The 26572-nt window shown below is 36.5% G+C and overlaps 1 protein-coding gene across 15 annotated transcripts in view; it reads left to right on the plus strand.

Annotated features, from left to right (window-relative positions):
- KDM6A (lysine demethylase 6A) overlaps positions 1-26572 on the plus strand; it is a 162556-nt gene that overhangs the window by 93944 nt on the left and 42040 nt on the right. For 3 of the 15 annotated variants that reach the window (XM_065654441.1, XM_065654456.1, XM_065654432.1), the window contains exons 7-18: positions 5177-5231; positions 8051-8085; positions 10454-10519; positions 11747-11840; positions 16360-16486; positions 19093-19191; positions 19564-19783; positions 20332-20466; positions 20908-21063; positions 21705-21794; positions 24422-24526; positions 25104-25499. In XM_065654441.1, the coding sequence (XP_065510513.1) occupies positions 5177-5231; positions 8051-8085; positions 10454-10519; positions 11747-11840; positions 16360-16486; positions 19093-19191; positions 19564-19783; positions 20332-20466; positions 20908-21063; positions 21705-21794; positions 24422-24526; positions 25104-25499 (1578 nt within the window). The remainder of the gene's footprint in view (positions 1-5176; positions 5232-8050; positions 8086-10453; positions 10520-11746; positions 11841-16359; positions 16487-19092; positions 19192-19563; positions 19784-20331; positions 20467-20907; positions 21064-21704; positions 21795-24421; positions 24527-25103; positions 25500-26572) is intronic. The other 12 variants (XM_065654464.1, XM_065654448.1, XM_065654524.1 and 9 more) reach the window with 7 other exon arrangements.

Raw genomic sequence — 26572 nt, forward strand, 5'->3', positions numbered from 1 at the left:
CTTAATTATAAATAAAAATGGATGAAAGTGAAAAACTGTTTTCAAGCCTTCAAGTGCTGTTTCACAACATAGTTACCTTTCATATGTGCTTAGATTAGTATTTTTTAATCTTAAACATGTTAAATCAAAACCTCATGTTTTTATTTTTAATTATCAAAGAAAAATTAACTAGTCAAAATACATACAATTAGGAGAAGTTTTGATTTCTTATGTCTAGTTTTATGTCTATAATTCTACCAGAAACTAATCAGTAGCATTTTTAGGTAAAAACAAACAAAACCAAACAAAAACCACAAAACAAAAGCATTTTGTGGAAAGCAAGGTGAAATGAGTCAAAATATTATTGTAATAAAAATGGGAGTGGTTGAAAACAGCATTTGGGAATTAAATTACTCTCTAAGTTGTTGTAGTTTGCATATGCGTGTGATGGAGAGGCACATACAAGAAATAAAAACATGGAAGTTTTTTAGTGCAGCATGTCACTGCAGTCAAACAGCACAAGAGTTATTAGTTCAACTGGATTTGACAGTGAATCACGATATTACAGTGTTTGGCCTACAGAGTGTTTTATTTCGTTCTTTCTTAATTTTTCTTGGGTTTTTTAAGTAATTTTTGAGTTTTCCTATAAAAGAGAACTGTAGGTATATTTTAGAAATGTCGTGATTACAAAGAAGGGGAAATGCTAAAATGGAATTCGCGTGCTATGTGGTGTCGTCTTGCATTTGCGGGGGGGAGGGGGAAAACATGAGGAGACAGTTGACTTGAAGTTAAGCACTGAAACTCGTGAGTGTTGGTGCTGATACGCTCACTTCATTTGTGGACTTTCTTGTGGATGTGGATCTTGGTCCAGGTACATTAGCTGTGACTGACAGGCTGGCATTGAGGGCACACAGGAATAGGTGGTGGTGTGGCTACTGGCCAGGTAGCCACAGGTACCCGACAAGGATTGTGCTGTGCTTGTGGTTCGGCCCGAGTGGCTGGCTGGGCTGGAGACAGAGCTGTGGGTCCTGAAACGACTGTGGCACCGTGCGGCTCAGCTCCCTGGTGATGCAGCAGTGGGGACAAGCTTCCAGGCACTCCATCTCCTGATGGCATTTTGTTGTTTCTGTCTGTCCGTCAGGCTGGAACACAGGGATAGTTAAATTTTGATGCTGCACAAATAATGGTAAAACATGCAGACAATGTGAGTATTAATGTTGCTTGGTGAAAAATGCTCTGGTATACTGTATAAGAGGTTGGTCTTTCTGTTCAAAAATAATTTTTCAGATACAATTCATCAAAGCAAGAGATTCTTCTGAGTATACTGCTGCTGTTTTTCAGTTTATATGTGACCTTTGTTTCTTTTACCCTTTTGCCCTGTCCATGTAACAGTTTTCCTCAGTCTTGAAGGTGTTTGGTGGTTTTTTTTCGTTTTTTTAATGTTGGGCAAAAGTAACTGAGCATTTACACTACACAAACCTTCATCTTACAAGATGAATTAGTTCTGAATTCAGAAGACACTGGAGCGTGGTGAGCTGATGTAGCAGCACATGTCGCACGTGTCCTCTCCTGACCCTGTCCCCTGGCCCCCGCGTGCCTGGCAAATGGCGGCCTGGCGCTCTGCCACGGCTGCTTACGCAAGGCCGCGCGCGTCCTACTTCTCTGAACAAAGCCCGCTCTCAGGAACATAGGCATCGCACCTAGGGCACGTAGGCAGAAAAAGCCATCTCCTGACAGAATTTTACCGAGTCATGATGGAGATCTCTTTCATGGTAAGTCTGTGAGGATTGTCAGGTTTCGTATGATGGCTTGCCTTGCTTGCTGAGGAAATGCAGAACCGAGAGCTGTTAAACGTGCTAATGTCATCCTTGAGAGGAGGTGGGAGTAGAATCACTGTTTTGAGGTCTCGGGCTTGGATGTAAACAGAGGCAGAACTGAAAATCTCGCACTAAGAAAAAACAGTTCTTTTCCTGTTGGCCATTTATTGATTAAAGAAACAACTTGCCCCTTAAATTGCAAAGGACTAATTTATTAGGAGAACTGGTGTTTCATTCTAGTAGTGAAAACATATTAAGTTACCTAAATCGGTGTCAGATTACTATTATTTTACTACCAGACCTGATCCTTTCATCAGTTCTGTTTATGTGCAATCTGCTGTACTTCTGATCCTTGGAAAGGTTACCTTTGAAATTGTTTCCACAGTCAGAGGCAAGTCAAGGACTCCAGAGGAGACAAAATAGGCTGTAGATAATTGTGCAATTATAGATGGCTACAAATCAAGGTATATTATGACTTGAGCTGCAGCTCTTGAAGAGAGCTGGTTACTTTTTAACATTCAGAACACTGCCTTCTAGGTAAATCCTCTTACTCGGGATTTGAATTTCTATAGACTGCTGTCTGCCTTGAGGTATTGTATGTCTTCTCTGAACTGCAGCGGCCTCTCCTGCATAATAACTATTTCACACAGCAGTAGCCAGCCTCAGTACTGCAATATTTGAGAGAGGTGCAGATGTTTGCTGGCCGCTTCTGTTTGTTGCAGAAATGGAAGTTGGAAATGATTACTATTTTTTTAATTTTTTTGCTGCTGGTAATTGTGATTTTTGGGTCTGCTTTTGGCTGATGCGTTTTACGCGTTACATTGCATGCATGCTTTTTTGTCTGATTTTGAATACTTAACGGAGATCTATGTATTATTTATCTGGCAAGAGGTGTAGATTTGCTCATGTTTGTGCATCTCAAAGGTTCTTGGTGTGAAAGGCTCTAGGTTTTCTGTGTATTGCTTTGCGATAATTGTTTAGTGCAGATGGTTTATTTTGTTGTCACTGTGGGCTTCGGTTTATCCATTTCTTTACTGTTCATAGCCTAGTTAACAGTGCAAGCTGAAATTTGCTAGACTTAAAAAATTTTCATAATGTGGATTTTGAAATTTAAAAGTCAGCTAATGTAGCAGTAAGAATTTAAATTTTTAGGAGGTATTGGTGAGAATATTCCTGCTGTTTTTTTTTTTTTTTTCCTGTACAGCACTGTTACTACTGGCACATTTAAATATTAAAATGGTTAGATTTTCTTATGTGGTTGCCTGCTTTCTCTCAGTGAGTCTCACCGCAGTAACCCTTCTGAAAAGCTACTGCAGAACAGTTGTCAGTTGTTTCTCTTTAGATCTGCTTATTTTTTATAATGGCATTTCTAGGTGAGAGCAGATCTGTTCCTTTCTGCTTTATCTTTTCGTATTAATTGTTAGTGATAGTGCAAGACGACACATCTGCGCAAAATGGATTTTGTACCATTTAGATCGGTATACTACATGTACAGGCCAAAATATATAGGTCTGTTCCATTTTTCCTTTTCTCAGGCAAAATGCAATATAAAATAGAGCATTTTATTTTTATTTAGTCTTTTTTAAGTTGCCTGCTTAGTAGAATCACTATGGTAACCGACTAAAGATGTCTCTGAGGCACATAACCTGCATTGCAATGTAAGTGAGGGGAGATGTTAAGTTCTATATTACTGTTGAACACTAGAAAAAGGAACAGACAAAGGAGAGAAATGAGCTAATATGTAATATTTACAAGCTATTATTTACTGCTTGCTCTAAGGTTAAAAAGTTATTTTACAAGCAATGTATATGTGAGTTCATTTTTTCTGGGAATGATATTGTGAGTTCATTTCTCTTCTGGGAATGATATTGCTAAAATGTTCATTAAAAATAAAAAATTTGGGTTATCGTTCAACTTGAGTTTATTTCATCTTTTAAAAGCTGTTATGTATTGCAAATTATGTTGGCAGAAGTTAGGAGATAAGCTGTGTCACTGTGTGCCTCACAGAGCTCATGAGAGATCAGCATTCTCTTTGTATGCTTTACTATGGACAATAAATTAATTTTCTAATATTTTTTCTGTTGAAATGTTTATCTAGAAATTTACTGGTCTTTTAAACTCTTCTTATAAGTCTTTGACACATGTGTTACATAGGCATGCTATACATGAGGTGTTCTTAGGACCATGAAAAAAAAAGTTATGTCGTATGTAGTTGCTCTGACAATACTGAAAGCGAGTTGCATGTACATCCATTAATAAGGATTTTTTTCTTGCCAACTACACTAATAAGCTCCTGATGCCACCTGGTTTGGCATCCTAACAGCAGGAGCTACATTGTCATTTTTGTGCTAACAAAACAAAATATATGAAAGTATCAGTAATGTTTTGTTTATTGGAAGCCATCTAAAACTGTATTTTGTAGATAACTATAACTAGGATTTCACATGCTGTCTCTTGGGTTCTTATATTCCTAGGCCTTATTCTCTATTGAATTGATATGTTTATCAAATTTTACACTATGTGCAGGAATTTTTAATGAAGCTTATGGAAAGATTCAGAGGCACTTGAGTTTGTATGCCCGTTACACTCATTTTAACATACTTGGTTGCTTTTCAAACCATAAATAGTGATCACTGAATTAGCATGAGAGTCATTAAATGGTTGCTCACATCCAGACTTTCTGGCAGACAGACTTCATTGCTCTGCTTGTGTGACCTTTCTAGAAGAGTGAAATGCTTGGCTCTGAACGTCACAATGCAAAGATGTTTTAAAAGATGTTCTTTGGATCCCTTGAGGACAAGCAATTAAAAACAAACAAGCTTTAATGATTAACTGAAGTTATCTTAAAACCTGGAGGAGACGATGTAAGAACTTATGAACTCCTTATGAACTTGTGTTTTAATGTAAAGTTATTCATTTTTAAGTGCTTTTGACAAGGGATCAGCTTTTAAAAAAGACTTCAAATCCCTCAATTTGAAAGAAGAATGTTATGTTTTTCTAGACAAATCGAGAGTTTCAGTGTTGGTCTCCATGACGCTCTGAGCTAGTGTGACTACATTCCCAGTTGCGCATTTTGAGGAAAACTGGATCTTCCAATTGTGACCATTCATTTGATACAGTCATTCTTCCCGATGCTATCCCAGTTGTTTTATGAAGATGTCTGTTGCCATCTTATGTTCCTAGCAGCATTGCTACATGTTTGCAATAAAAAAAATTGCTTCCCTCTAGTAAACAGTTGAACTGAAATTGAAAATTGTTTTCTTCAAGACACATGGTAAAATACAGTATTCATTTTCAAGTACTAAATTGATTTATTCTTGGTAATTTGCCAATGTGCTAGTACTACTTTGTTTGAAAAACAGATCGTTCTTTTTTTTCAGCATTTTCAGTTAGCTTTGATTGACTGCAATCCCTGCACTTTGTCTAACGCTGAAAGTAAGTAACCTTTAAGTATTTTCATTTATTTTGTTGTAGATTTTTTTTAAGTCTTGTTTTGATGACTCTATTAATTTTTTTATGAACCAGTCCTCCAAAATCAAAAGAATCAGTACTGAGAGAGGGAGACTACAAAACCTGTCTCACCTGTCAATGGAGACACATATTCCAGTGGCATTGTGGATTGTTTTAGTAAATGCAATAAGTAAAAACTGAGACTTAGCTTATTAATTGCTGTTCAGACTTGAGTTCTGGAGGAAATGTACTATTTGACTATTTATTTATTTGTAAATGTAGTGCTTGTGCCATTGCACACATGTAATAGTAATTGTTTAAAACTTTGTGGCGTCTTGATAATCTGTCATTTTTCAGTGATCATTTTAATTCAGTTTAAATTTATGGATCTAAAATTCAGCATCAGTCCTATGCTGTTGAAGTAAGAGAAAATAAAAAATGTAATTTTATTGTCCTCTTAGGTGCCAAATACATATTAGTCTGTACTTGAACATGTTTATCTTTTAGTGAACTAACATATGCCTGTAAAGCATCCTGCAGGTGTTTATCCATACCTAGTTAGTAGAATTGTATGCAAGAATATATGTATGTTCCTGCATGTTTTGGTGTCTGTAAGAATTAAAAGGCAGACAGTTGTGAAGGAAATGACTCCCTCAGTTTTTAAGGTACCTTCATGCTCTTCTTGGTATTGAGCTTAATTTACTTCTTAACTTCAGAAGCATTTGATAAAGTATTTTAAAGCATTTTTTTATTTCTTGAATTCAGAACTGGATGGAATTGTGAATATTCTGTCAGCCAGGGTAATGAAAGGGGTTTGTTTACATGGGTGAAACTGCTGGCTCTATCAGTATCGAGGAGCCAGATGTGGTACAAGGTCTTCTCCAAAGCTTTGTTACTTATCAGGAGCAGGCACAGATAAATTTGTAAAATCATTTGCAGAATTCTTCCTGAGTCAATAGGCTTTTATTGTTTTCTACCAGATATGTGATTCTCTGTTATATTTCATGTTAGTTCATATCACTTCTCACTAACTTTATCGGTTTTCGCAGTATCTCTGAATTTTTGTAAGGTTTTCCTAACCATTCCCCCCCAGTCCCCTCTGCACCCAGATTTATGTAGAGCTTTGGCCCCATATAAGGGGTTCATTGCCCCCTGGCCTTGGGCGCTGTGCCTGACAAACCCAAAGGAAGAGAGCGAAGAGGCATGAGAGATTCTTTGTCAGGTTCTCCCGTACCGCTTGTCGGAAGGAGAACTGTGCACCCTGAGCCAGGGTGTCAGGTGCTGTCACATAAATGCTTGAGATGGCCTTAATTGCTACCCCTTGCATGTCTGAAGGCTGGGTGAGTAACTGCATTACAGTGACTGTCTTCCTGGTAGAAATGTCTAAGTACTAAGCACATCTTTCTGTTGAGGCAGTCTCTAAATATGACACCTTCAGTTTCTTTCCCTTGCATAGCATGGCTTCCTTTTGTAGCTTCACTCTGAAGAGGTTTTGCTACAAGGGGAAAAAATGAGATTTTTTTTAGGTAATGAACTCCTGGAACAAAAGCAGAGCTTTTTGTTTCATCAGTGCAGAGTGAAGTTTGATGATGTGGTGAATGAACATAACGCGTATGTTATGTGCACTTTAGCAAGGAACACAAAAAGTTTATTAAAATTTTAGATGATGTTATGACCTGGTTTCTGAAGTGCACTGGGCTGCCTTCTTTACAGTGAAGGACAAAGTAGTGCACAAGTGGAGCTTTTCCCCTCCATTATGACCCAAAGAGAAACCCTGGAACTCCAGATTACCTGTATAAAGCTCTGTGTCACACTACTATGTAGCTTCAAGAGAAAGTAATCTGTGTAATTGAAATAAATTGAGCTTGGCTCAAACAGGTGTTTTCTTACATATAGCCCTCAAGAACATCAGGCAAAAGTCTGTCTCAAAGGAATTCTTCTTTCCTCATCAAATCAGAATAATAATTACATTCATCTCAGCTAGCTTCAGTTATCTACCAGTTGATGGCTAGTCTAGGTTAGCAGTTCTCAAGCCAAAGAGATCAGGCACTCAGCCTTTTCTTTAATGATCTGAGCAGCACGAGGATAATTTTCTCTCTGTTTTTACTCTTGAAGAACTTTCATTTCCTGTCTCCAGCCAGCAATTTCCTTGCCTCCAAGAGTTGCTGGTAGTATTACGGCATTCTCTGCAATTCGTATGAGGAATTTAAGATGCTTTACAGTAAGGATCAGAATACAATGTGTCATTAACGCTTTTAGTTCGTTTCAACAGGAGAAAGACAATTCCTAAAAAGGAAAACAAAAAAACACCTAAATTTAAGATCCTTTCTAAAGCTGGCAGTGTATAATGTAGTTTTCTGTTCTGTGACCCAGCTACCCTGTCCCTTGGCAGTAGAATGAAAATAAAAAATACATCTTAATTTCTAACTCAGTTATGTACAGAAAATATTACCTGCATTCTCTTGTGCATCTCCGCTTAAAGAGATTGTATCGTTAAGTTTACTGAAAGGTTAATGGACTCTGTATTTCGGAAAGCAAAAAAGATCCATACGCTGCCTTTCTGCAATATCTGTTTACAGTCTTAATGCTTTGTTAGGATACATATTAATTCTCTGTCAGTTCTGTTTTAGTCAGTATAAAATATCAATTTAAACAAATACCTTTTTTGTATTTTCAAAATGTAATTTATCTTGGTTTTGCCTTGATAAATTTGAAACATTGTTGATACCTAACTTGAAAAAACATATTGTAATTGTTGTTGTTGTTCATTCAAACTAATAACTTTGATTTTCCCACTCTTCCAGTTCAGTTCCACATCGCCCACTTATATGAAATCCAGGTAAACTTTAAGCTCCTTTTTATAAAGTGTAGTTGAGTTTTTGACTATATGGCATCATCAGTATGTGGAATTCAGATTATAGATGCTTTTGTAAAGTTAGGCTTTAGTCTTCAATTCCTAAAGAAACTTTGTTTGCTTTGACTAAATTAAAAATACTTCGTATGTTGACCGTCATGCTATAAAATGGAGTAGCTATTTTAACAAAATTACTGTGTACATACATACTTTACTCCCAAGTGCAAAAAAACCCCAAACAACCCTAAACATTTTTAGTAGAATTCTTGTGTGAGATTATATATTTATTTTAAAAGTTATATCGAGATATCAAAAATAGGCAGTTTCTTTATTCATGTATATTCGTATTGTTTGTCATACACACACACAGACTCGAGTCTAGCCAGGTGCCTTTTAAGTATGTTTGATATGAAATTTTCAAATTTAACTTGACATATGTGACAGGAACACTTGAGATCTGAGGTCAACAGCACATAAAGCTGCATTGTTAATTTTCTATCAAGTCCTACCACAATTCTTTTTAGGTGAATCTTTTGGGAAATTACAGAACACTTAGTGAGTACATTAAAACCAAGCAGCTGCTTGTATTTGCAATTTGACTAACTGGTCATGTAATGTAGATTATGTGCCCTTTTATCATGTTTATAGGTATTATATGAGAGAAGAAGGGATGCGACATGAAAACAAAAACTGTTTTAATTAAAATGGATGACAGGCATAAATAAACTACATTTTCAATCAGTTGAAAAGGAGCTTGATAAAGTAAGTGCTGTCTTTTGATGGCACAGTGAAAAATGGATTTAGGTATTTATATATGAATAAAAGATACACATTTGATATTTTTCTTTTGACTGCTTTTGTGCAAAGCTACGTGACAGGACAGAAATCTCCACTTAAATATGAGAAGAAACTTCTTCACGGTGAGGGTGCCAGAGCACTGGAACAGGCTGCCCAGGGAGGTTGTGGCGTCTCCTCTTCTGGAGACATTCAAACCCGCCTGGATGCCTTCCTGTGTAACCTCATCTGGGTGTTCCTGCTCTGGCAGGGGGATTGGACTGGATGATCTTTTGAGGTCCCTTCCAATCCCTAATGTTCTGTGATTGTGTGATCCCGCAAAACCATTGAGAAACTTCATGGACTGTTGTTTCTTACCTGGGTACCATCCAGATTTCATTCTGAGCACTGGAGCAACTCTGACATGTTTAGATAACAAACCACCCTCAACATATGAGTTCTTTTGATCTGTCACAGTAAAATAAAAAGTTGAACATCTCAGGTCACCGGGCCACTTGCCTTATATAATTGTGTGACCAATGTTGCAAGTGCTTAAGCTGTGCTTACTGACTGACAGTCCTAGGCAGCAGGAATTGTATTTTAACTGGAGTCAGAGCAAAAAAGTTTCAGTGCATTCTGCTGTTAGACTTGGTTTATCTCACAGTTCTGGTTGGGAGGAGTATCTTCGTTTCTGGAATTTGAGAAACTTGTAACCACAAAGGATCCTCACTTTGTTCTGGATCTTACCTCTGACACAACGAGGGCATGTTTTGGAGGCAGGCTGGTTGCTTGCTTTGTTTTAAAGGACATGGTGCTACAGTTTTCTGAACCCCTCCATATATTTGAAAATTATCTACTCTCCAATATTTAATGGCAAAGTTAATTCACTCCTTAATTATGTACTTTCACAGTAATGGAGTTTAAATGATGGGTTGCCAGCCTCTGAACAAGAGCAGCCCAGCACTGATAAGAGTTATCAGTGGTTTTTCATGGTGTTTAATGTTACTTTCTGGTATTTCATCAGTGGCAGTGTGAGTCCCTCTAGCTATTTAGGGTGGCAGCTTATATGGTGTCTAAAGAAAGATGTTGGATGGGGTGCCCCTCCCCATTCCCATTTCTAAGACTCTTTATGATGCAGCTGATATCAAGGGCGTTGGATCTTTGGAGTTAACATACTAAATAAAAACAAATGTAAACATTATGATCATTTTCTGTAGTATTTTAAGGCACATGTAGACAGATTTCTAAAGGGTAAATGAGACAACAAATAAGAAAAATAAAAAATATTCTAGATCTGGAAAACATGCCTTATTTTTAATAGGTCTTTCTGAATCCTCCCAAGCATGTAAACATCTCTTTCAAAGTGGGAGTATTAGGCACTAATATTTACCTGTTTGACATCCTGATTGCTGCCTCTGCTGTCATGTTATACAGTGAACTTCTGTTCATTTGCTTATCCTTCATAGTCATAAACTACGAATTTTGTTCCCAATGCAAAATTTTAAATTTTTTCCTAATTGTTTTTTATTTTGCTGGCCATGGATATTTTATTTATTTATATTGTTTGTTTTCTTACCAGTTGTCCGCATTTCATGAACACCAATTAAAAATCTTTTCTACCAACTTCCCTTTGTTCCATTTGAAAGTATGTAATTGTTGCTTTAATTTTTTTTTCCTGAATAGAATAAGGTTTTAAAACGAACAGAGTTCTTTTTTGATTGTGAGATCTCAAGAACGTATTAGAAGTTTAAAATTTTAATAGGTATTTATGTTATTTAGAGTCTTCTTCCCAGTTGTCCCTTTTAAAACACCTGTAGTCAGTACTATATACTCTTTGTGTAAAACAAATGTATGTCATAATTATCTACATTTAGGTGGCCCCGGTTTTTTTTTTATACTTTCTTCATCTGTTTTGCCAGAATAAAGTCTAATGTTGAATTATTTGAAAGTCTATTTTTTCTTAAAAAGTCGTCTAAGATTTTTAGAAACTAAAAAAAAAAGTACTCTTACTAACAGACCTCAGCATTTATGTCTTCTAGACTTTTGTGGGAGAAAAGGAACAAAATAATTAAAATATGTTCATTGTAAACAATTATTGTTAGTGTAACACAAAGATAAATGCTGACATTATTACAAAAAAATAAAATCTATCAAGAAGTCTTAACCTTTAACACACAAAAAAGCTCATACTGTTCCATTAGTCAAGAAAGATCGGGATCCTAACCTGGAAATGTGTTTTCTATATTAAGACCTGTTGATCTAGGGATTCGAGTGTTTCCATGCTTTAAGCATGATCTATATAGCAAATAATAAGATGGCATGCCTTCATTCTCTAGGCGTAATCCATGGATATGTTTTAATTCTACATGTGGTGGGACTCTTATCAGGACAATAAATATGTTGAAAAGGCAGTTCTAATATACCTAAGGAAAGAGTGAAAGAGGCAAAATTTTACCAGCCACCAATTACAGATGATCTTTATTTCAGTGTTACAAGTTTCCTGGGAGGAATTTGTGAAGGATTTTTTCACATGTATACTCACATTCAAGGGTTCCCCTTAAAAACAGTAAATTCATTTTAGTATAAGAAGCATAATGCATATATGAGGAGTTGACCCAATTTAATAATTTGCAAATGTCCCTCAGTTATTTTAGGTAGTCAATTTATGTTAAATATTACATTTATGAAAGTTATTCCCTTACGGTATATATACTTCACTCATTAAAGCTTTCATATGCACTGTATGCCAAAAAAAAAAAAGTTATAGAATTTTTGTCAATGTGTTTGTGTGCTGTCAGTGCTGTGAAATCATTGCTATTGGTGATCTGTTGTAGGCTTTATGATTAATCCATTTACTGTTTTCCTTTTGCAGAGAAAGTATCACTCTGCAAAGGAAGCTTATGAACAACTTTTGCAGATCGAAAACCTTCCTGCACAAGTAAAAGCAACTGTCTTACAGCAGTTAGGTATGTAAAATTAACTTACATTTTTCTGTGTGTTTCTTTTCTCCATCTTTGCCTCCAGCAGTGTTTTTTAAGGCTCCAGTTCCAAAGTGAGTCTTAAACACTGAGTATGATAGAGATTTTAACCCAAAATAGAATGCATAACAGTAGATAATTAAGTAAATAAGAGAGGAGGAAAATATTTTAATTAAACTTAGAAAATTAAAAAGTTCTTAGACTTGCTACAGTACGTGTGTTACAGGTTTTGGGTAATGAGAGCTTGGTTTTTCAGAGAAGGAGTGCAGCAGTTAGAATTCTGTATTCTCTCTTCTGCTTCTGAGGACATCCCTTGAATACCCGGGCTAAGTGCTCTAAACCAAAATACTCTTCCCTGTTGCAGAACAGAAGAAAACGACAAATAAAAATGTACCTTCCTCTTTAATTATAGTACTTAATGAAAACCTGTTTCTGTAACTAAAAGGTTTATCATCAGATTCCATAAAAGAAACCACATAAAAAGAGGAAAAGTTTGGTTTTTTTTTTTAATTGTCATCTTCCGTCTTTATAGAAAGCTGATATATCATTTTGAGACCAAATTTTCTGATGGGTGGGTAGAATAAATTATTTTTGTCCTATATGCCTTATAAAAGTATTGCCAGAATATTTTTTAAAATTGTTCAACCCAGTGCAAAACTTCTTCATTCACTTTCTCCATGTTCTTCATCTAATTTATTATTCTAAATATTAATTTAGCCTGCTTATGCCCATTTTTATTTTTTCCCACTTCACATAGTGGTCATTTAATTCAAGTTAGTAACTGGCACTGAGTTACGGCCAGAATGCTTTTTATTTCGTAATATATGTTGTGTATGGATTTGGAGTGGGCTAATTTATTTAGCTTTTGATTCTTCTGTGTGAAATCACAAATTAAACTCCTGGAGGAGTTCACTGCAGGACACTAGGTGCTGTCACACAACAGTGTTGCTTATATTTTAGTATCCCATTTGAATTTTTTTTAACTTGGTATTATCCCACCTAGTATAAATTGTCAGCAATTTCATCCAGAAAGGCTGTGCATATGATCAATGGAAGACAGGCTTCCCAAAATAGCTGGCCAAAGCTTTTTCAACTCCGTTTGATGTATGTTGCCACATGAGGAGCAAAGGCTCATGGCTGCATGCATAAAATCCTACCGCAGGTCTCTGTGCTAGCAAAGAACAGTGACTTTGAGGATTAACTCTCTTTATTCACCCAGCATATGTCGCCTGGTTTTGCAGTGTGGGTAGCCTTCTATGTGGAGAAAGGGGCAGAGTGGTCTTAACCAGAATATTAAAGGAATAATAGCATTTCTTTTGCTTTTCACCTTTAACGGTGGTATTTATGGTATATATTGCAGATTTAGTCTCTAGCAGCTGGTAATAAAAGCACCTCCTCAGGAAGCATAGTCTGGGTGGTGCATGCTGCTTAGAAAAAAGTCATAGAAAATACCTACCCTCTGTCAGAATGTTACTGGCAAAACCAAATCAAAATATATATACACTCTTTATTTATAATTTTCCTTAACTAGTTAATGTTTATTGAGCCAGAGTTGACATTTAGGTAAGTTCAGATGTCTTGTGAATTATTAAAATCTTTGCTCTTGTTGCTGGCTTCCAAAGCGGATTGCTGCAGAGGAGAACCCTGTGGTTCTCAGATAATAAGCATCTGTTTGAGCTGAAGCATGCTGACCAGTTTGGGTAGATATAACAATAAGATATGTATGGTTGGATACGAGCAGTTTGTTTCTTCTTTTTGCCGTTTCATTTGCTTTCCAAACAATAATTTTTTTCCCTGCTTTGCCTAAAATTACATTAAATTAATGAGACTGAAGATCAAATCTGTCCTGGTATTCTTTCTCCAATCATACTCAGCAGTTGCATAAAGAAGAGTGTAAGAACAATGTAAGCACCTGCTTAGAAGTTCTGAAAGCACTCTCCCAGTGATTTTTGGCTAGGGGCATTCCTAGGCGGTGTCCATGTGTGAGATGCTAAAATGAGGAAGAGGCTCATCTCTTAGGAGACTGAGATGATGTTTATTGGGGGAAAAGCCACTGCCACAAGTTCAGCATGAGAACGATTGATAAGCATTAAAAAAATCCCTGCAGTATGAGCTAGGCTAACACATCCTCTTTGTGAGGCAACACTGCGATTTGTTACAAGTTAGACTGTAGAGACCTGGAAAAGGGTGTGGAACATTTGTGACATATGGACAAAATCTGCATTTTTGGTTGTTAAAAATGTCCCAAGAGTAGAAGAGGAGTCAATATGCTTGTTGAGAATTTGAGTTAAGTCTTGCAAATGGGACATCACCTTCTTTCTGTATGTTCATTTTATGCATGAGAAGAGAGATCCAGTTTCCTTTACCTGTGCTGTTGTAGTAGAAAACTTTTTCGTTTGTTCTCCCTTGCCCTCTCTCTTGTTTTCTGCCTTTTCACTTCCCTGCACAGGAAGGTAAAATTGGGAAGCAACCCTTGTTTAAGCAATGAAACTAGATAGAGATTACTAATTCTCGTTTCTGTCTCCTAGAAATAGATTCTTTCTTTTTATCAGTGAATATCAGTAAAGATCTGAAGATACAACATGTCATCTTTCAATCCGTCAAGGGTCTGATGAAACAGAAAATAGGCATCACCACACAACATTTCCAAAGATGCAGGAAATTGTTTACTGTCTTTTTCTACTCTTTTTTATATTCCCTAAACTATTACCTTTATCTCAGGCCTTGCCTGGCACTGCACCAGATACATTTATCCTTGGCATACAATTATGAAGGTACATTCTGATGACCAACGACCAACCTCACATAAGCCTTTTTTTCTTAAAGGATGAGTATTTTCTGTATACTTAGAACTTCAGTGACTTGAGATGTGAATCAAAATCATAGCTTGTTTATGAAGTCCATGAGACAAAGTTTATGTTATGTCTCTGCAAAGATTGACTTAGTGATACGTCTTAAGACACGTCAGGCAAATGTTGTTCAATAGATATTATTTTCTTTTATATTGCCTTTTCTAAAGCTTAGAAGTTAGCCTTCCATTTGCAGAAGTATCACTGTGACTGTTAACAAGCTGTAAGCCCATGGAATAAAATATAACAGGTGGAGTAAAATATTTAAGGTGTAGTCTAACTACAGAGAGTGAAGTAAGGCTGCAAATACTCATCAGTTCTCAGCCTGTCCTACATTGTCCAGCATTTCAGATGAGATCTGAATTTGATCTGGATCTTTTGAGTGATATTACATGTTTGTGTAGTTAGACTGTATCAAAAAGGATAAGCTTAGGGTGCTGAAGTTTACCTGACAGAGGTTTTAAATGGACATTTAGTGCAGATGTGGGTCCAAGTTTGTAGGTAACTAAAACTTTATAGAAGCCTTGGATATTTCATGGAACTGATATCATAGTGTTCCGCAAGGGACCATTTATGGGCAGGACACTATAAAAGCATAGGGACAATCCATTGTCACGTCTTATGTTTTACAAATGTTGGCTGAAAGCAGTGGGTTGTGGAGATGAATCAAACAGTTAGACATTGCTGACCAGTGTAGTTGATTAGTGATTTCAGCAAGCCAGCTGTCTGTTATGAAGGATTTCCTTGTACTCGTGATATGAACAGCACTGAGGTGATTTTGTGACTGCTTAAAGGAATTCTGTAGGGGTAGGTGAAGAGTGGCTTGAGAAGGTGACAAAGGTGCTTTATTTGAAATGGTAACCAAGCCTTGCATCAGTGCTAGAGCAGAGGTGCATTTTAATGGCATGTAAAAGATTATATGAGAGCATAGATTGTGGGAGGCCTTTAAAGAGGGGAGGAATGATTTGTCCAGTGTAATGAAATAAAAATACACATTTGAAAGAATATGCTGTGTAGTTAGATAAGGAAAAAAAGTGATCCTTTCGGCAGATTCTTATGCAGTGAGAGGTGATTGCACTTGTTGAGGTGAATGGAAAGGATATTGTAGCAATGAAGATGAAATGACAATGTAAGAAAGATTTAAGTGGAGATAAAAAAATTCTTACCAGTGTTCTGTTGGGGAATTGCCCAAGTGCAGATAGGGGATAAATACGAGGATTTAGAAGAAAAGGAGAAAACAGAACATAATGTACGAGTAATTAATGTGTGTGACAGGAAGAATGGTGGCGATTTTCACAATGACAGGGAAGGTGTCTGTGTTCAGAGGAGGAAAGAGTTTACATTTTCAGATTAACATCTTATAATAGAAGATTGATCAGTTCATAATTGTGTTACTAACTTCACAGAAAATTATTTAAACCAAAAAAACCACACCCGCTTCTAAAGTACTTGAAATTAATTTTGACCTGGAGTCCTTTTGTCCTGTAATTGTAGTATAGAACTTAGAAAGTTTCATTCATACTACTATATGTAAGTGATATTCTTGTTCTATATTTGTATTATTAAAGAGGAAATAATGCTGTGAATATCTTGCTCTGCCAAAGTTTTAAATGGTCTTGGGGAATTTCACTTCTGCCATTTTTGGGTTCTTTTTGTAGGCTGGATGCATCACACCGTGGATCAGCTTGGAGACAAGGCAACCAAGGAAAGCTATGCTATACAATATCTCCAGAAATCTCTAGAAGCAGATCCAAATTCTGGTCAATCCTGGTATTTCCTTGGAAGGTGAGAAATGACTTTATAGATACTGTAACCATATCTGTAATTTTTTTGAGGATACTCATTATTGTGAGTATCTTATGTTGTTTTTCTTCTTAATATTTTCAGAGGAAAAATGAAGGGAAAGGATGTATGTGTATCTACTGAAGTCTAGTTTTCTGGAAAGTGTATAAAAAGACAAGGTGCTAAAATATTTGAGATGAATATAAATTAGAAGTTGAAATGAAATATGTAACCCAAGTGGTCCTGTGTTTTTGTAGTTATTATTCAATCTTCACATTTACAGTAACCTGAGTCTGCTCTGCCTGGTTTTACCTGTTCCTGCTAATACTACCACATCTTCTACTCTCTCTCTTTTTTTTTTTCTTTTTTTTTTTTTTTTTCTAAATGCTTTGTAAATGTTACTAGTTTTCTTCATAACTTTCTCACGATTCTTTATCTCTTTCCTAGAATCTCCCTTCTAATCTCAATCCATTTTTGCACTAAAATACAACTATTTTCCCAGGTATACGTCCATTTCTAAACAGCATACATAGCAACTATTAGGCCAAGGTGGCTCAGGTTGCTCCATTCTAATATCTCCTTCAGTGTTGTATTAATTCTGTACTATCAGATGGAATTTTTTACTGGAAAATTATGTAAGTCATATAAATTTGATTACTTTTCTTGGTCTACTTTTTAAGAACATAGAGTACACAAACCAGCAAACAAACTCACTCTTGAAATAATCAGGTTTCAGAGAAATCTTTGAGGGCAAGTTAAGTCCATATGTTACCAGGTCATTTCTGTTGAGAAATATATTAGAAAGGAAGTACACACAAATAAAATTAATATCCTAACCTTAGTATCTCCTAGCTGACTTTCTTGGACGTTCTGGTCACATACAACTAGAATCTACTCTTGGCTTTGTCATCCTAACTATATTCCTCCAGCTGTTCCTGTAAGCCAGGGCTCTTGGACCAGCTGTCTGCAGGCTAAGGGGGGAACAGGGACATTCAGTGTGAAGGGCAGAGGGCTGGAGCAGCTGTGGAGGGAAAAGGGAAAATGGGCCAGGGATCATCTGGCTTGTCATCCACTGAGCTGAAATCTTTTTTTTTCATCAGTAGTCCCATTCCACGTGCCTTGAGCTAGTTGAGTTCTTAGACAGCAGGGGGACAGAGCCAGGGCTCCGTGAAGTACGTGTGTGCAGCTGCCATGCTCCTGCTTCTACTGTGCCACTGCTGTTGCATGGTTAGAGTGAAATATAGGACCATGCAAACAAAGGGGAGAAATGCAGGAAATGGGAAAAAAATCTAGTGGAAGCATCTCTTACACCCTACAGGGAGGACTAGAGCAAAAATGTTTCTGTGCCCCATTCCTTCAGCCCATATGCTGGCAGAAGAGGAAAGGAACAGGGTTACAGGACTGTGCATTCGCTATTCCTCTTTTTCCTTCCTCATGTATTCCCTTGTGTTTTTCCTTCCTGTGCTGGTTGTCCAAACCAAATAGCAAGATGGTTTAAAGCTGCCTTTCAGAAACATACCACCACCACTCTCCTCCCCCACTGAAAAAAATCCATCACTGTTTTAAGTTTTGTTGGGTGCTTAGTATTAGTGCTGTCCTAATCAGAATCATCATGTATCTGATAAGTTGACAGTTTGAAACCTGTCTATTGAACTTGGGTTAGACTGTGATTAAAATGATCTTCTGAAACTTTGTATTCTGACTTAATGGATAGTTTTAGGCAAGGTCCTAGTAGATTATATTGTATTCCTTTCCTAGTGTACCTCAAGAATATATGAAAGAGTATATAGCATGTTTGAAAAACCTGTGCCTATACTCTTCTGCTTGTTTTTTATTTTTTACTAGAATAAATTTTCTGTTGTTATTTAAATGTTTTGAAAGTTGTTAGTTCTTTTTCCAACAAGGAAACTTATTACAAACATATATAAGAAGCAGAGCTATTGTGGATTAAACTAGTGTGTGTGTATATATATTTAATATATAAAAATTTATTTTATATAAAAATATTTAATTTATTTGAAGCTTTTAGTTTTAAATATATAGGTGTTATTCCCTGTAGTATAATTGTAGCTCTCTGAAGAGTTCTGATATTCCTGCTTTTATATGCAGTAAAACCAACTAATTTGTTGTTCATTACTTGAAGACTTATTGAGATGTGAGAAAAGCTTCCCAGGCAATCAGGAACCATCCTGAGTTGGTTAATATCTCCTTATAATTCTGAAACACTTCTTACAGAACATGAAGTTTCATAACCATTTCTTTGATAAAATAGGTAACTCGTTTCTTTATAATGCTGTCTGTAGATAAATATTGTTCTTATTGACCAGTAAGTTATCACAAATGAAAGAAATGTAACTCTTTAAAATCTGTTTTCATTACAAATGCAGTAAGCTAGGGTTTAAGCAGTTTTGCAGTACTTCTCAAATAATTGGTACATGTTGATTAAGATGTTTGAGTCTGTTTATGCCTGACGTTCAGAAGCAGCAAATTTTTTGATTCATCTAGATGAGTATTTTCATGACTTAGTATTTACCGGGTCAGTCTTGGTAAGCCATCCTCAATGATGACCTTCTATAAATATTACCAAAGTTCTTTTTTTCTTCTCCCAGGTGCTATTCAAGTATTGGGAAAGTTCAGGATGCCTTTATATCTTATAGGCAATCTATTGATAAATCAGAAGCAAGTGCAGATACATGGTGTTCTATAGGGTAAGAATGATACAGGGTAATACAGTGGTATAATTCAATGCTAATATATATAAGTAAACAATATCAGCTTATTAACTCTTTTGTGCTCTCAAGGGGGACCATAAAGCTTTTTTATTTATATCTTCATGTTGTCAGCCTTGTCTGATTTAAAGTTTAAATTAAAAAAAATTGCTTTCTCAGTTTTTTAAAATACTGAATATGGTATGTATATGTGAGCTTTGCATGTTAAGATTTTATGTGTTGTTTATGCTTATTACTATGCTTTATATAATGGCAAGGTTTATTAAGGGTTTTGAAGGGGATATGTATATTTGACTTGTTTGTATTTTGACTTTGTTATTAATTCTCAACTTCACTAATCTTTCTATTCAGTGTGCTGTATCAACAGCAAAATCAGCCTATGGATGCTTTACAGGCCTATATCTGTGCTGTACAATTGGACCATGGCCATGCAGCAGCCTGGATGGACCTAGGCACACTCTATGAGTCCTGCAACCAGCCTCAGGATGCCATTAAATGCTACTTAAATGCAACTAGGAGCAAAAATTGTAGTAATACCTCTGCACTTGCAGCACGGATAAAGTATTTACAGGTAAAACTAAAGTTTTAAGCGGGAAATACTCTTCTAAATACAGAGCAGAGGGGAGGGAAGAAATAACACACAAGTTTAACTTGCAATTGTTTGTGGTGTGTATAACCTGTTTTCATGTGTATTGTAAGCATATCATAGCGTGTAATATTTTATTTCTTCATTTTTAAGTGAAAATTCCTTATAAACCCTATTTTGCACATTTAATCAGAGCACACTGTTTTACATCACTTTGCTTTTTTCTTTGTATTGTCTTCATTTTTAAGTTCTCATAACATAGAATACATACACGCTATCTTTCACTCTTGTTTGCAATTTCAGAAAAAAGGAATTATGAGACCTCTGAATCCAGAGCTCATCTTTGTTCTGATTCTCACAAAGGTTTATATGCTGGTTACCCTCTTTATACTTAGCACCTTTCTAAAACGCCAAATTTTAAATCTGTCCTCTCTTTAAGACATAATTAGCTACAGCATTTAGGAAGATTTCATGGACTTGCTCTTAATAAAGTAGGCTTGTGTTAAATTTGCTTTTTACATAATTTTTCCTAGGCTCAGTTGTGTAACCTTCCACAAGGTAGTCTACAGAATAAAACTAAATTACTTCCTAGTATTGAGGAGGCATGGAGCCTACCAATCCCCGCAGAGCTTACCTCCAGGCAGGGTGCCATGAACACAGCACAGCAGGTGAGAAGTTGGGTTATGTTCTGCAGGTGCCCAGCTTTAAGGGTTCTTTACAATCAGTATTGGTCAAGCTTATTTTATTGAGCACAGGACTGGCTTTTATTAATGAAAAGCCCTTGATGTATTTGCAAAGGGATACTAGATCAAGAAGCTCCCTATAATATGGGAGAAATATGGGGGTACCAATTTAGAACCTTTGTGGATTTTCATGATTTTAAAAGATTTCATCTTAAATAGAAATGCTGCAGTGGTTTAATAATCCCATGAAAGGTACACATTCCTCCATTGATGACCATATGGAAACTGATTTTTCAGTTATTGAGATGATCTTCAGAATATCTGCTCAGCCCTTTTAATATATGTGGGCTGTTAAAATATATAATTTAAAGGAAACAATTAAGAATATATAGAACCATATTTTTGTCTTCCTTCTGTGATTCTTAGGCTTGTAAACCTCATCATCCAAATACTGAACCTGTACTAGGCCTCACTCAAACACCAATTTCACAGCAATCCTTGCCACTACACATGATTCCTTCTAGCCAAGTAGATGACCTGACCAGTCCTGCCAAGAGGAAAAGAACATCTAGTCCAACAAAGGTATATATTCTGATGAACTAAAAAGCCCCCTACCAAAATTACATGGAAATATACATTAAAGTGATGCAGCATGCACAGAATTTGTGCTGTAAGTTTTCATCCTTTGGCATCAAGGTGGGGAATGTTTTTAGGAATTTTAAAAACCATTTTTCAGTGATCAAGTTACAGTTCAGACAGAAAGCGCTTAAGGGTGATGCAGATCTGTGGCACTTTACTGCAATCGTAGTTGTAGAAGTGAAAAAGTACAATCATAGTCTGATGATAGTGAGAAAGGGAGACAATCATGTCATCCTGTCTATTGCCTTTGCTTATATTTAGAATTCCAGTGTTTCATCATCATGTAGTAATGTTACAGTAGAAAAAGTATTCAGTTTTAAAAATAGTGTACATTTAAGTTAATTGCGTAATTTGATTTGATTGTTTCCTGTTACAAGACTAGATATCATTTAACTTCCTCCTTTGAGTACTCTGATACTGTATGGGAATGGTAGAATGTGACTTGACATGTTTTAGTATGTTCTTTGTTTATATTATTATTCTTGAAACAATGACTAGTTCTTTCATAAGTAAAATCTAGACAGGAAAAGAAATTATGTTGACCCTTTGATACTCACACATTTTTATGTAATGTTTTCTCTCAGAATACTTCAGATGTTTGGAGCAGTGGCCATACAGTGTCACATCCTCCTGTACAAATTCATTCTTGGTGCTTGACACCACAGAAATTACAGGTAGGTATGTTAAAGATCTTCAGAAGCTTTGACGCATTTTTTGTTGCTCTTTTCTTCCCTTTAAGAAAATAAATCTGGAAAATTTTTCGGTTTCACGTTTCTGAAATTCACTGTGAAATACTTCCCAAATAATTCCCACTGTGTAATTCAAGTTGTACTGATATTTATAGCTTGTCTATATGAGATTAGTTGTGTAGTAAAATAAATTATGTCTAGCAGAAACATAAAGTAGCTCTTTTTTCTTATGATGTTTTAAAGATACATATGCAAATTGCCACACTTGTGTGCCAAGTGAGTTTTCATACTTGCTGTAGTGTGGGGGATGTTGAAGGAGGTGTATTCTAATACCATCTTTTTCCTCTGAGGTAGCTTCTTGTATCAAATTGTGTGAACAAACATGCACATTCTACAAAATGTAGTTACTCAAATGAAATCTGGTACTGCTTTTCTACATTTTAAGTCATCTAATATATGAAATGCTAGATTTTATTTTTGAAATCCTATTTCAGGTCTCTTTTGTTCTTATGTTTTGTTGTCTCTTCAGTTCATTCGGGCTTGCAGTAAGCTTCGGCAGGAATTACGTATTTTGAAAATCAGGCCTAGCTGGAAACTCTTACCCATGTATCACAGATACTGCTTTGGATGCAAGGAAAAATAGAAGGGAACACAGTGCAGAGACAGAAGGCATTCTGATTGATTGAGCAGTGTTCCCCTCAACCCCAGTATAGTTCTTCAGCTACTTCTCTATCTGAACAATATTGGCTTTATTTTGCTGCATATTTTTTCCCTCCCCTGTCCTTCCTAATCACTCTTCCGTATCTCTCTCTTCATGCATTCTCATTATTTCTCTCTGCTCATTTTATATGCTACTGCTTTTTTCCCCTTTTTGGTTTCGCCTTTTTCCAGATCTAACTTCCCCGCTAAGCAGTATCTAAGTAGGCTTCTCTAAGTACGGTTACTGGGTTTGCCGGCAATAGCTCGACAAAGTTCCAGTGTGTATAAATAGGAAAACCAAAAGACATGCTGCAAAAGGAGAGTCAATAAATGCTTTATTACATCTTCTAAGTCAGCCTTTTAAAAGTGGCAGCTCAGAGGCTGGATGGATATGTCACATAGCACACACCAAATGGCTCAGCTGACAGAAGCAGAAGGGCTGTGGCCACACAGTTGCCTGCAGGGCTGCAACATGCCAGCAGAGGAGGGATGGGTGTTGGTTCCACAGAACTGGTGGGCAGCAAGAACAGTGCTGCCTGCAAAGCTGCTGCACCCACAGCACTGAAGAGGGGTGCAGACTTGCTTCTGCTGACCTGTATGCTAAAGCAGTCTGTCTGATTCCCTTTACCATATTTAGACATTTTTAAAAAGCAAAATAACAACTGAAGAGGACTCGGTTTGGCTTCTGTGTACCTGATGCATGCACACCCATGGAGACCCAGTTTTCATCTTACAATCGTATACACATATTTAGACTACTCTTACTCATTGCAGGCCCTACAGAGGGAATTCAGAATGGAAGCTACTGTTAATCCGGGGAGTTTGGCATGAATCATCTTTAACCACATTTTCAGACAATGTTGGGAGTGTTTTTAGTTTATAGTTTGCAAATAACATGTAGTTCGTTCTGCTTTGAACCATTGTATTTAATACTCATACTTCAGTTCCATGTATGCATTAATAATATATCATAATCAAAGCAAAGGAGACAAGAAGGATGGAAAAATGATGCATGCAGAGCTGAAAGGAGCTAAAGGAAACCTGATTTGTGTTTGGTTTTAGTGGAGGTTGGTTTGATTTTTGGGGGTTGTGGGGTTTTTTGTTTGTTTGGTTTTGTGTGTGTGCATTTTGTTGTTGTTTTTTTTTTAAAAGGTTTACCGTGATGTGAAGTAGCTTAGTATTTAAGAACAGTCAAGAAAAATGTCTACATGTCACCTTTTGCCTAGTCCAACTTTTGCCCTCCTTTCCATGCTCCCCCCTTGCTTCTCAGCACTTCTGCTTTCCACAATTTCAGCAGTTATGGCATACCACTTAACAGCAGCAGACTTACTGGTCGTATGATGGTGTGTGCTGGGTAGTTTAAAATTAATACAAAGATCAGATTTTTGGTATACATACTTAAGTTCATCAGTTGCAAATGAGTTCAGTATCCTAATTAGAGAAAGCAATATCTTAAGTTGTATAGTTTTCTTGGTTTGTTGTTCTGTGTTTTCTGGAGAAGGTTTCATGTGTGACTGTAGGTTGAATTTGCTTCGTACTGGATAGTATTAATAAAAGAATAGCACAGTACAGAAAGTGATAAAACATACATACATAATAAAAATTCTATATATAAGTAAGAATACTCGAATGTAGTCTTCTTTTACGGTACCGGTACACTTGATTTTAGTGTGGTGATAATATTTAAACATTTAAATAATGTAGAAAGTCTGTTTAGTTTTAGTAACTACTAATAAGGTTTCGTTACAGAATAGTGTATTGGAAGATGTTTGACTCTGCAACAGAGATCTCAATCGGGTTTTCAGCTTTACAAGTCTTGTCTTTGTGGATAATTTTTAGTATCGTATGCAGTAAAGTTATTAAAAAGCACATGTCGATTTTAATGATTCTGAACTGTACTGCTGTTTTTTCAGCACTTGGAACAGCTGCGTGCAAACAGAAATAATCTAAGTCCAGCACAGAAACTTATGCTGGAACAGCTGGAGAGTCAGTTTGTCTTGATGCAGCAACACCAGCAGGTGAGAACAAAAATATTTTTCTCTTCTACAAAACTTTTGTTAGTAATGATGTCTGTTGTTTTTCTCAAATTCTGAAGAATTTCTATTGCACGGAGTTCTTATGCCTTTTACTGTGTTACATTAAGTCATCTTTTTTGCATAAAGTGTAATTGTGTTTTACTGGTCGAAACGTAACGGATTTAGCTGTGTTTTATTATAGGAATACCAAATAATGTAAAAGTTTTCAAGCCATAATTTCAAACTAAAGTGAGTGGATACATCTAAAAGCAGTCTTACTTGAAAAATACTCAGTTGTAGTAAGCCATATTACAGCATATCCTTCCTCCTCTCATTGTTCACTTCTCTCTCCCTTAGCGTCCAACTTTAGAAGAAAAGTGCGCCAATAGCTTTACCGTAACATTTGCTCAGCACATTTGTGAGCATGACAGTCATCTTGTTTCTCAAAAGCAACTGCGAAGATCTTGAAATCAGTATAAAATTGGAATTGACCAGTGCAATAAAGTTCACAAACCTTGTACAATCTTTACTTTTTAAATTCTGCAGCTAATATTCTTGTGCTTTGTTCATCTTCCATTAGATGAGACAAACAGGAGTTGCACAGGTACGATCTACTGGAATTCCTAATGGGCCAACAGCTGATTCATCACTGCCTACAAACTCTGTCTCTGGTCAGCAGCCGCAGGTTGCTCTAACCAGAGTGCCTAATGTCGCTCAGCGTGGAATCCGTCCCGCCTGCCCTGGGCAGCCTATGGCTAATGGACCCTTTCCAGCAGGCCCCATTCCCTGCAGCACAGCAAGAACGCTGGGTAGTACAGACACTATTTTGATAGGCAATAATCACATAACAGAAAGTGGAAGTAATGGAAACGTGCCTTACCTGCAGCGAAACGCACTCTCTCTACCTCATAACCGCACAAACCTGACCAGCAGCGCAGAGGAGCCGTGGAAAAACCAACTATCTAACTCCACTCAGGTATACAATTTCAGTTTACTAGAGTGTGCCAAAGAGGCTTGCTAAGCAAGTTGCCCTTTGAAGTCTCTCATTTGTAAACACACGTTTTCTATTTCCTGACGTTGATGACCTAGATGCAAGTAAACCGTACACTAGGTTAAACCTGCCTGATACATTTTAATGTTAAAAATCTGTGTTAAATTAACTACTTCCAGGATAAAAGGTATGATCATAAATCAAAGAGGGCAGTTGCAGAAAAGTTTATTTGAAAAGGAATACTTGTACAGCTTTTTGTTGCTTCATTAATGTGAAATGTTGTGACTTTGTTTCTCATGTAGTATGAATGTGCATATTTCATAGGAAGCTGAATGTCATAGTTACTTTGGACATTACGTTGTCGTCATGATGTATTCGTTACCCACCTCTTGTTTCCATATGATCTTTCGAAATTAGTATCCAGCAATCAGTCTGGCAGAGTTACTTGCAGAAGGATACTATAATGCCAGTAAGAATCAGTAGGGATTAAAGTGTGTAAGTAAAGGTGTTTTGTGTATGTGAGTGTTAGAACTTGAAGATACAGCACTTTTTTACCTGTTTTGGGGGGTTTTTTGTTGTTTTGTTTTGTTTAATTTCAGCTTAAATTACTACCTTCCAAGGCACACCTTGTGGATGTGGTGAGGTGTTCTGTGGGAAGATATCCTAATGGTTTAATTCACTTGTACCAGATGGGTTATTCAGCTTGATACAGTATTGTTTTCTCCTTTAAAACTGCATAAATTCATTCTTTAATTAATATTCCATGTTACTTTAGTGCTGAAGAATTGAGAGTGGGCTGTAGTACAGATAATGCATACATGCTTAACTGCACATATAGTGCAACAAAGTCTGAGATAATAACAGGACTGCTTGTGTAAAACATGTTTATTCAGAACTGTACAGTGTTATAATGTGATGTTTTAAAAGTTTCCTTGATATATCGGTAGCACTATTTACATGGTTTATAAGCATGGCAGGGGAATGTGGAGCCTGTTAACCTCACTGCCTCTTTTAAATTAGAATTCATTCTTCTGTTTTCTCTGTATTGTATGAAAGAA

This window comes from Caloenas nicobarica, chromosome 1 (genome assembly GCF_036013445.1).
Source record: "Caloenas nicobarica isolate bCalNic1 chromosome 1, bCalNic1.hap1, whole genome shotgun sequence".
NCBI lineage: Eukaryota > Metazoa > Chordata > Aves > Columbiformes > Columbidae > Caloenas > Caloenas nicobarica.